The following is a 12003-nucleotide window of genomic DNA, read 5'->3' as shown; positions in this document are numbered from 1 at the left end:
ACCCAGAAGGGTCATGAAGTCCAACTCTTGGCCTTGCACAGGACATCCCAAAGAGTCACATCATGTGCCCAAAAACATTGCCAAATGCATCTTGAACTCTGTCCAGTTTGGTGCTGTGACCACTTCCATGGGGAGCCTGTTCTAGTGCCCAACCACCCTCTGGGTGAAGAACCTTTTCCTGATATCCAACCTAAGCCTCCCATGGCACAACTTCAGGGCATTCCCTCATCAAAAGTAAGGTGGAAATGACTGTACTCATCAGAAATATTTGTGCAAAAATGTATCCTTTCCCTGGGTTATACATTCTGCTTGAAATTTTCTACACATGGCACACTCTCAGCTACATGTTTCCTAGAAGTACTTGACTAATCACATTCTCAGTAGTGTAAGACTACGTAAGAGGAAAGTAATTTTCCCTCAGAAGAACTGATTCTCAAACATGATGAAATCCTGGAATTCTGCATTTCTTACCTAGTGGTTTTTACTCTGAAATACATACTAATCTTCATGGATGTGAATACTATTTCAGAAAAAACTTACATTAATATAGTATTAACTGTACTTACTAGTCATTAGAAATAAACCAAAATTTTTCAAAAGTTGAAATTAACCTCAGAACGCAAAGCTAGGGTGTGCAGAAGTAAGGTTAAATGCTAAAGACATCCAAGTTTGCTAAGATATGGAAAACTTCAGAAAGATGCTGTGCATTAACTAACTGTTTAGGGACCAGGCATTTTAGTGTTGGCGGTTTCAAAAATAAACTGATTGTAAAAAAATGGTTTAATTTACCACTCTTCCCTAAAGGCTAAACTGTGAAACTGTTCCGTAAAATGCATTTAAACATCACCATTAACTACTATACCAGTGTCTCTTGCTGAAGTTCCCTTAACATTCCAGACTTAATGTCTATGTCAATTATACATAATTAACACAAAACAGTAATGATTAACCCTTTTTCTCTTTAAAACAAAATGTAATGGCCCAAGGTGGATAATAGATAATGATATGTGAAAAGCATGAGGTTCAAAATCCCTTTCCAGCCAGACCACAAGCAACAATAGGAAGGTTTTCAACATCACAAAACCATTTGTTCCTTCTCAGCCCTGGAACCAGAAACTTTAAAAAAAGTACATTTTTTTTAGAACTAAAAGAGCTGAAAAATAATTTCCAAAATTTCTAACTTTTATTGGTTGTACCTCACCTCTTTCAGAAATTTTCAAATATGAATTCACAAAAATAATTACATTTGACTCTATATTAACAATATAAATAAAAAAATTAAAAAATATACATCTAAGATACTCTTGAAATTCAGTAACAGACACCTAGCATGCTGTAAATCATCAGACAAATATAGAATCACAGAAATACTCTCAGAAAAGCATAATTTGGTGCAATGTGTTTATACTATGTCAGCTAGCAGACTTTCCCCTCCTAATGTTTTCCTATCATCTCCATCCTGCAACCATTTACCAGCGTTCTGTGAATGGGAAAAGTCTAGAAAGTGTATATGGAAGGTGCAGTAGTTCACCATATTTAAAGTGTATGGGAACATGCTATAGATCCGGTGAAATCTTAAAGCCACTGAAACAAATAAACATTTCCATGGATAATAGTAAAATCAAGGTATCAGGCAATGTTGAAATTATGTTTCCAAAAATCACTTATGAACTTTGATATAGTGCAGGTTTACTGTTAAAAGTAGGCTTGCATTAAAAATGCATCATTTAAAAAGAAAGCATTCTTTCTCCATAGCAAATCTGTTGACTTCTAATTTAATTCAGTGCTTCCCTGCTTTAGCATAATAAGGAAGCGTATCAACGCTGCATTTTTGGTGTTAGAAGAAAATTCTTACTGAGGTTATGTTTTACAAGATTTTGTAATGTTTGACCAGTTTTTATTCCTAGCTCCACTCCATGCAAAATGTGACTTATTAAGGCCAATGAGGCTTTATGTGGTAATGAGAAACGTAACACTGGTGCTTTAGAAACTGTGTATACCATGTGAACTAACAGTGTCCTTAAGCAAATTTGTCCTGTGAGACTGAAAAGCAGAACCAGCCCCACTGGGATCACTGTTACAGTAATAGCACTGGTATCTGAGTAATATCATCTGACTACTGTGGTGTGGAATAGGTAATGCTTATAGTAAAAGTTTATCGTGTGTCTTAATGCAGTACAAAAAACTTTAATGCCTAACATAAACAGGCAGTGAAAAAAAAAGACAATCCTTAAATTAAACTTGTGCAAAAGATCTCAACACATTCCTATGAATTGATGAGACATTACAAGTATGACAGATTTAGTACCATTGGCCTACCGAGCCCATTATCTTTCAACCCACTGCAAAGTGTACACCCATAAAAGGAGGATCCAGCCAAAGGATATGTGTTGAGGACATACCACATCGTGTCATGTGAAGTCCAGGGGCACTCAGCAAGGAGTGTTCCATCCAGTGTGACCTTCAGCACAGGTTCTCACAAGAAAGCACAACTCCCTTAAGCTGTGCAATGCACGGTCACCACATGACCCCACATTTCAGGCACACCTGGTTGACTGATCAAGTTAATAACCTGTACCTAAAATCTGAGATTCCAGCCTGGAAAACGGGTCATGTTGCATCTAAGACAGCTGCATCATATCAAGGAATGCAAGACAGGGCCAAGGGAGACAAAGTGTCTAAGACTTGACAGGGATACAGTGTTTACAGGGACTGCAGATTACATTTTCCTACATTAAGTAAAAGAATATGTATATTTATATACATAAAACAGATGGTAATATACTTGGCTGAAGAAACATTGTGTGAATGAGTTACAATTAAGCCCTCTCCTCACCATCTGTTTTTTAACCCAATAAACTACATCCAGGTTTGCAAATAATCTGCTCTACATGAAAACAAGAAATAAAGAGTAACATTAGAGCTTTATCTTTTGTTTACCTCCCACCTGATAAACTCTGAATGGGTCTGTTCCCTGCCTTTGATTGTTTTGTCCTCATATTTCCTGCTAGGAGTTTACAAAACAGCATTATCGAACAGGCAGATAAGAAGCACACCTATTTGTTTAATAACATCAAGGGAGAAAAAATGCTGGCTCATCCATTTTGTTGTTCAGTTGCTCAAAAGGATCAAAATACCAATTAACTTGCTGGCTTAAAAAAAATCTTTGATATCCTTACATTCACTGACATTTTGAAACTCTTCTTCATACTTGCCTAATGTCTTTTTGATTATGAACAAAGAAGTGGCAATCTGTTTAGCATTTGACCTGTTTTCTCAAACATTTTTATGTATTCAACTACTTAGTTCCTAAAAACACTTGACTAGACTTAGCTGTAAGTTGAAGAAAAATGTTTCTTGTTCCACTGATAGCTTTATAAAGTATTACTTGATTTTATTTGCAAGAGCAAAAGAGAATAGAATTTGTTTTAAAACAAAGCATGAGCTGAACAAAGGATCAAGAACATCTCTCCCGCCCCCGCTTATATTCTGAACTCAGAAGTCTTCTTTGCTGTTGTGTAAATTGCTACATGTACTTCCCTCTCCTTCCCTTTTTGTGTTGACTTTTTTTCCTTAACAAATTACATCAATAATGTAATGTGCTTTAGTCCATCAAGTTGGACTAGAAACTTGGGGAGTTATTGACAAGATATTAACCACAACTTGCTCTTATCTGCATGAATGGAAAGCTACAGTCAGTGCTGTTTTTATTACCATTAGTTTTCAAGACCGTACTCAAATTCAGTGCATTTTTGAATGAAAAGGAAGTCCTGATAAGAGAAGGCTTAATTTCCTCTCAATTTACACTAATTTCTGTGGAGTTAATCTTAGTTCACTTATGTGTAAATTGAATAAAAGTTGAGGTTAATAATTCTGCTTTCGGCTGCTCTGGGATATTGCAAAGATATATTAACGATCACAAAAATTAATCTGTTAAATGTGCTCTAGAATGGTGTGACCTTACTAAATTATTCATTATAACACAAAAAAAGTTGGTATTGATCATGTCTGAAAATTGAATTGCCTTGATGGACAAATAAACATGTTAGTTATCCTTCCTGGGATATATAATCTGTAGTGTTTTCCTATTTCATATTCATTTGGTGTATTTCTATAAATCAGAAAAATTAGTAATTTTTCAGAATGAATTGATTAAACTCTGGTTCATCAGTCAAGATATCTGAATGCATGGACTGCAGATTTCCAAGCCCAAGTGACTGGTTTACAAGCATAAATCTATGCCATCTCCAGATTTTAGAAAGGACTGCAAAATGGTTTTCCCTTTAGCATCATATCACAGAATATGCCGAGTTGGAAGGAACCCACAAGAATCATAAATTTCAACTCCTGGCCCTCCAGAGTACCATCCTCAAGAGTCACACCATGTGCCTGAGAGCACTGTCCAAATGCTTCTTCTTGAACTCTTGTCAGGCTTGGTGTTGTGACCACTTCCATGTGGAGCCTGTTTCAGTGCCTGACCACCCTTCGGGTGAAGAATCTTTTCCTGATAACCAACCCCAATTTCCCCTAACAAACCCTTAGGCCATTCCCTTGGGTCCTGTCACTGATCATCAGAGAGAAGAGATTAGTTTCTGCCCCTCCTCCTCCCCTCCCAAGGAAGTTGTGACTGTAGTGAGGTCTCCCCTCAGTCTCCTCCAGACTGAAAGACCAAGTGACCTCAGCTGCTCCTCACACTGCTCCTTCTCAAGGCCCTTCACCATCTTTACGTGCTTCTTTGGACACTTCTCCATAGTTTTAATGCCTTATATTGTGGTGGCCAAAACTGCACGTAATAGTCAAGGTGAGGCTGCCCCAGAGCAGAGCAGAGCAGACCAAAGCAGAGCAGAGCAGAGCAGAGCGGGCCAAGCCCTCCCTTGCCCAGCTGTAATGCTGTGCCTGCTGGCCCCCAGGACACAGCTGGCCCTCCTGGCTGCCAGGGCTGCTGACTCACATTCAACTCCCCAGTGACCAGGACACCCAGGTCCCTCTCTGTGGCACTGCTCTCCAGCACCTCATTCCCTGGTCTGTCTGTACATCCAGGCTTGCCCAATCCCAGGTGCAGAACCTGGCACTTTCCCTTGCTGAACTTCCTATGGTTGGTGTTGCCCAGCCCTCTAATTTGGTGAGGGCTCTCTGCAGTCCCTTCCTGACTTCAAGGAGTCAACAGCTCCTCCCAGTTTTGCATCATCTGTGAACTTGCTTAGTATCACTTCCAGCCTGCATCCAAGGCATCTGTGAGGATGTTGAGGAGCACAGGGCTGAGGATGGAACCCTGTGGAATCCTGTGAGTGACTGGACACCAGTCTGATGTCACCCCATTCACTATAACCCTTTTCTGCCCAAACTGGGAGCCAGATGCTCACCCACTACAATGACGTGTTTATTTGGTCCTGAATGATCCTGTGAGAGACAGTACCAACAGCTTCACTGAAATCCATGAAGATTACATCAACTGGCTTCCCTTGATCAGCTAGGTAGGCTACTGTGTCAAAAGGAAATCAGGTTTGATAAGCAAGACCTTCCTGTCATGAAGCTCTGCTGGCTGTGACCAGTGACTGCGTTGTCTTTCAGGTGTTTTTCAATACCTCCCAGAATAATCTTCTCCATAACTTTACCAGGCATTGAAGTGAGACTAATGACTTGCTTTCAGTAGATTCACTAATTCTATATTGTCTGGATAAACAACCTTCAGTTCAAGAAATATCAGACCATGGTTGATTTAGCCATTCACTACTTGTTCCTACTACTGCCTAAATGGTTAATGGTTGTGCTGCTGCTCATTGTTGAATTGCCAATCCTACACACTGAAAAACAGTAAATACTACACAAACCCACATTTAAAACACAGAGGAAAACATAATTATCATGTAGCCATACTGCCATCATAAAGACAATAGCATTTCCTGACTAAAATTTATAACTTTTTGAGATTGAGAATATATATTAAAGCCAGTAATAGCAGCCAATGAGAAGTGTTACGGTGAACAGAGATTTAATTATAATTCATGATATCTCTAAGATAAATGACTCTGCAAAGCTAAATCTGAAGCTTTTCTATAAATTCATTCTTAAATATGTGCACATTCTTCATATGATGGCTGAAGGTCACCGACTTTCCAAAATCCTTGAATTGTATGAGCAGGATGTATAATTTCTACTTGTTGCCTCTACAGATGGAACAGGTTTGCTACTTGAGTTCACTGCAGGTTTCACACTGACTGTTTTCCATTAGAGATCAGACACCTCTTGTAGTCTTTATCTCTGAAAGTCTCTGTCCTCATTAGAGATTCAGACCACACACCTATGAACAACATTTGTGGAACTTTCTGTACTTAAACACAGAATATCTCTTACTGAATACAGTATTAGAAAAACAGCACTATTATACAAGTCCTACCTTTTTACAAACTCTTCAAAGAGGATGCGATGAGAATACCCTTTTTGACGTATTTTGACAGTTTCCAGAATTCCAGTGTATCGTAGCTGCAGCAGAACTCTCTCATGAGAAAACATCAGTGCTTCTCGATCATCGTTAGGTTTAATGCAGCGGATAAAGTGAGGCTGTCCAACAACCATTTTGGATAAAAGATCCATGAGGGAATACTAGTAACGAAAATAAAGAAGATGCACATACTTGACAAAAAACTGCAATGGAACTACTTATGCAGGAGATTCATATTTGTAAACAGTTTGTAATGCTTGATTATATTTTAATCTGTAATGTTAACCTCCACTGCTTTTTAGTAATTTTTAAGATTTCAGCTGAAACATGGAACCTATTAAAATTTTTCAGTTGTTAAAAAAAATTTAAATATTCTGAATCTGATTTCTTACTTATTACTCCTTTTCTCCTTATATCACATTTCCATAGTTGAAGAATGCCCATTAAAAAAAAAAATTAAAATTGTCATAACTATAATTCTACTGTAGACACATTTGACTGATCAAACATCCCCAACAGAAACACAAGCTTTAGCATGAAACAAACACTGAAATTCATGGCAAATCATGGTGAAAAGGTTGCAAGAAGTCATTTGCTCTGTCCACAGAGAATACTAGATGTATCTTTAACATTTCAGGTACATCTCTGTTACATTAATTTTTCAGAATCACTGAGAATATAAACTGCACGGTCTCCCTAGAAATCTGCTATATTATCATGACTATTCATAAAGTTCTTAGCATCTAACATAAATCTTGCCACTGAAATGTAGATCCATTACTACTTTTCCTATCCAGGCTAGACACACGGAACTACTTCTTCCATTTCATTTTAAACTAAAATGAAAAATATTTGATCAGATCATATATATCTTTTTTCCACTGGCTCCTCTAAATACTGATATTCCTGCTCTATACTCACCTTATTAAGCTGTTCTATGATAAGGATATGTTGTCAACTACATTCAATCTCATATACCCATATGTGTCTCAAAATCACATCCAATTCCAAGCTGATTGTCATCACCTTGCTGCAGGTTGCACATGTATTACAGTCTACTTCCACACTCACTCCCCCATTGTACCTTTTTTCTTTTTACAATTCCAACAGAACTAGTATTTGTGTGGTTCTGTGCAAGAGCACTCTAAGTGTACACCTGTATGACAAGTCTGAATGCCTGTCCTTGCACTCTCCACACTAGGGCAACATTGCAGTATACAGCAGCTTCCTCTATACCCCTCCTTACACTATTCTACAAAACAAATTGAACAGGTGTTCCCACACAGCTTGAAGTTTTGACTCACATTGGCTAGCACAACTCTGTGAACTTTCTCATTCTGCATGGTACAAGTGCAGCCTAAGAGACAACTACTGATAACTTTTCCACTTTGAAATGACTGCAAGAAAAAAAAAACAACCAGTAACCAGGAGTCTTGGACCAGCACTTTCTTGACTCCTAAGCTTCCAGTTCCAAAATCCTCAATGCCTATTCCCTGTCTGTTTGATTTAAACACACATGCAGAATATGCATTACTTCAGACACTTCAGATTACTACTGATAAAATGGCAATCTGTACTATTTACAACATTATTTCCAAAAGATGGATTATTATTACTTATTAGCATAAATAAAAAAAATCTTAATCTTTAAAGGCATGTATGCCTCACCTTGTGAAAAAATATGAAGACTTTAGTGATCTATTTTATTGTAAAAAAATTAGTGTTCTGTTTATAATGAGACCTGTTCTAGACCTCTAGCATTTTAGACAGAAAATAGTCTAGGCTCTAGATTCTGTTATCAGCGTATTCAATGAAATTAGAAAAATGAAAGTATGAGGAAAAGAGAAAAAAGCAAAAAAAAGTTTATGAATCTACAAAGGACTTGTAACAGAATAAAAAAAATTCTCTTATATTTCTCTTTGATCCTACTATCCCACAAATATTTTAGATATATCTATTGTTCTTATTATTAAAATGCTTGTTTTCATTTTAATTTTTGTACCCTAAAATAGGAAGCCATAGTTTGCCGCTTCATGTTAGTTGTTTCCTCAGGATGCCGCATGACCTCCATTGTGTCAACCTGGAAGACAAAACTCTGTTAGGACTGTTCCAGAAACACTGCAGACCCACCCCACCTTGCCTATGAAAGGCATGGGTTCTGAACCATGGGTTCAGTTTTTGCTATAGTCATTCCTTCAGGTGTGAGTACTTCAGAGTACTTTGCCAGAGATAGCAAGGCCAGCTTCTAACAGATGCAGGACACATATTGATTTCAAAGAGGTCTCTAGGCATTTTGAATTTTTTTCATAGTGTAAAAGCACTCTAGATTTATGATAGTATAATACTCAGCCAGTGAAATAGCTGTCAAGTTGCAATACCTTAGGAACTGATTTCTAGAAAGTATTCCTCTTATTGCCGCTATACTGAACTCCAACAGGACTTGTAACTATAAGAAGAGTTACCATATTTGTAATAGCCAGAAAATAAACTGAACTGCTTCATTTTGCTCATGTATGGAAAAAATACTGTAGGATAATGAGTGGCAAACAAAGTCAGTAGTCTCAGAACACGTTCCCTTTTCCTAATATAGTTACTATTACTTACTTTGTATTGCCAAGAATCTCAGCAATCTTATTCTGATGAACCACCATAGCATACCACTTTTTCAGCATTGTAGAGAGTTATTTTTAGAGGGTATACATGGACAGTGAACATACTGCTCCTTGTAGATTTTAGTTATATTGTTAGTACAGCTGTTCTTATCAAAATGAAACCAGAATTTATGAATGAGTATAACTGTGGTTACCCATAACAAGCAGATTGCGTTGCTGCATTACAGCTCAACAAAATTAAAGAAAATTAACCAGCATCCTGTTTGCACAGAGCATTAACAGAATTTTAGCATTCACTTGCTTTGTGGTAGTTTACCATCTGCTTTGGCCAGGTGGCACTTGTATAAAGCAGATAATGCTGTTGTCAGCACCTGTGCTACACTTCCCGGACTTTGCTCCACAGAATGATTTCCAACACTCATTGACTTAAGAACACTCTTCTGGACACTAAAATACTTGCTGAAAGATTACAGTTCTCAATAAAGTAACTGAGACTCTTACCTTCAGGAGGTATTTAGGAGACTGCATGCAAAATATAAAGGAAATGAAGCACTAAGTAATAATAGATCAAAAAAATTGATTTTGTGTTGGGGAAGAACTCAAATCTAGTGAGGTCAAGATTCAGAACACAGATGGCGCAAATGAAGACAGAGTTCAATAAGGGTAACCATAAAAAATTCAATATGTTTTTGTAATCTGTGGTGTTCTGGCCCAGAGTGGCACACATGCATTGGTATACATCTCAAACTAACACAGGAGAAGAAGAATAGAAAAGGAATTAAAAAAGAGAGATGCAGTTTGTTAAAAGAACACTCTGTAAAATATTCCAGGAAAAATGCATTATCAGTACAGGTAACATCAAACATCTTAAGAGGTTATGTGACAAAGTAAATATCAATGCCCTAATCAAATAGCAGGCATGTCCATGGGGAAGGATGTGGGAAAGCTTCAAGATAATCTTGACAAGACATCTAGTTTCTGAGGATTGTTATCTAAATCTCTAGTAAATGTCAGGTAGAAGACAAAAGCCATAACAGTGAGTGCTGACAGTAAGTTCAGCATAACTGGTAATATTTAATTTTAAAAGACACACAATTTAATTATAAATAAGATCAAATCAAGAACAAAAGCAAATAGTTTGAGGACTGATCTGAGCCCAAATGCCAATGAATTTGAGGTTCTAAATAGGATTCTTCTCTGTCTTGAAAAGCAGAGACTCAGTGATATTGTTGTTGGAGACTGACCACTCACAATCTCTCATACTCATATCTCATGTATCTACTGGTCAGTAAAGGGCAGTATCATCTCTTTTTCACTGCTGCTTATTTTCACCAAAACTGTAGAATGTTACCATCTTGGGACTGCTGCTCTATCAAATATGGTTTACAAGAGGCTGCTGTGTTCAAAATAGTTTTATTTTGGTTTGAGGCTTTTTTAGGGCAGCAAAGGGAATGAACACACAGAAAGACAGATGGTCAGAAACACTCACAGAGGAGATGTAAAACACTTTTTCTCAGAAAATTAGGCTGAAAGCAGTATTGTTGGATTTCTTTTCCTATGAATGAAGTCGTAAATTCAGATCTGTGCAATATGTAAGAACTAGAATCAATTTCAGAATCTTTTTGACAATAGACCCTGAAGCTGAGGGGGTTTTCTTGTATGAGCTTTTAAGAAGTTTTGTCTCTCCTTACTGTATAACATTGCTTGTCTATGAAGCCACACAATTTTATGGTAGGGCAACAACGTCATGTACAACAGACAATAGGCTTTCTCACAACTCACAACATTGCTAGAAAATGACAGAACATTAAAAGAATGTCATGATACCTTGTATTTTAAATCACTAGCTACTCTTTTTAAACAAAAATGAAGATATTTCAACTACTAAGTCACATTTTTACATGACAGCTATAGTGACCTACAATATGAATTTATATAATTACAACTGTAATGGAAAACAGCTTGACCTACAAAAGTCAAACTGTTTCATCACTAAAAAGACTCCTTTTAATAGTTTTGAAACAATTAAAAGAACGATTTATGACATCATGTCACCTTATGAAGACACTTGAAATTATAACTTTCCACATATTGACCACACCTGCTGCTGGCATGCTATGAAATACTGTAAAACCAAAAAATATGTTAAGCAAAAATCCCTCTTAAAATAATTAATGATAAAAAATTTCCAAACTTCCAAACAAAATTATTACATTTGGATTTTTTAAAACAAATTTTAAGATAATAATTTAAAATATGTTTCCTGAAGTTATTTTAATTAGGTGCTTTACAAAATTCTAATAAAGTTTTTTATCTAAAAATTATTTAAATTAACATTTTCTAAATAGCGTTGCATATCTTTTCTTTTAGCTCCCTTTATAAAGTTTGAAGGGTGAGTAAAGCCCACTTAAACAGTACTTATTAACCGATTGTGCTTGGTAAAGCTCTAGACATGAGCTGCTCTATTACAATCCTGCTGTATCAATAAAATGCATGCTTAGAAAGCTTGTGCTGAATATAGCTGGATGTGGAAGACAATGTGTATGTAACACAAGAAAACTGGAAAGGCCACCCTTCAGCACTGAAAGTATTTACATCAGACAGGAAATAATAGTCTGAAATCCACATCTGTATTTGCAGGTACAGTGAAGGATACAGACATCTGGATGACGTAAATCACCACAGTGATGTTTGAGCATGAACTCCAAATACCAGAAGATAACAAGAAATAGAAAACCCAAACCATGAAATTCTGTAGGTTCTGAACAGTTGCTGTTATCACACTTGCTTTAAAAATTTATTACTGTTTGTTTTGAAGAAAACCCAAACTCCCAAACCGTAACTAAGCTAACTCTAACAAGTACCACTTAGGAAGCAGGGAGGGGGATGTACATACCATCAGCTTCAAGGGATAACAAGTTTCTTCACAATTTAAGTGTACTCAGTTGT

General features: G+C 36.8%; 1 protein-coding gene across 1 annotated transcript in view; it reads right to left on the bottom strand.

Moving 5' to 3' along the window:
* MYO3B (myosin IIIB) overlaps positions 1-12003 on the bottom strand; it is a 199164-nt gene that overhangs the window by 65896 nt on the left and 121265 nt on the right. The window contains exons 26-28 of the mRNA XM_088058818.1: positions 9556-9576; positions 8445-8522; positions 6398-6603 (exon numbers count right to left, since the gene is read on the bottom strand). Of these exons, the coding sequence (XP_087914944.1) occupies positions 6398-6603; positions 8445-8522; positions 9556-9576 (305 nt within the window). The remainder of the gene's footprint in view (positions 1-6397; positions 6604-8444; positions 8523-9555; positions 9577-12003) is intronic.

Source organism: Pseudopodoces humilis, chromosome 8, assembly GCF_049639895.1.
Source record: "Pseudopodoces humilis isolate 2021_Gansu_Grassland_sample_001 chromosome 8, ASM4963989v1, whole genome shotgun sequence".
NCBI lineage: Eukaryota > Metazoa > Chordata > Aves > Passeriformes > Paridae > Pseudopodoces > Pseudopodoces humilis.
The sequence above is the reverse complement of the archived record's forward strand: the minus strand, read 5'-3'. Positions and strand labels throughout refer to the sequence as shown.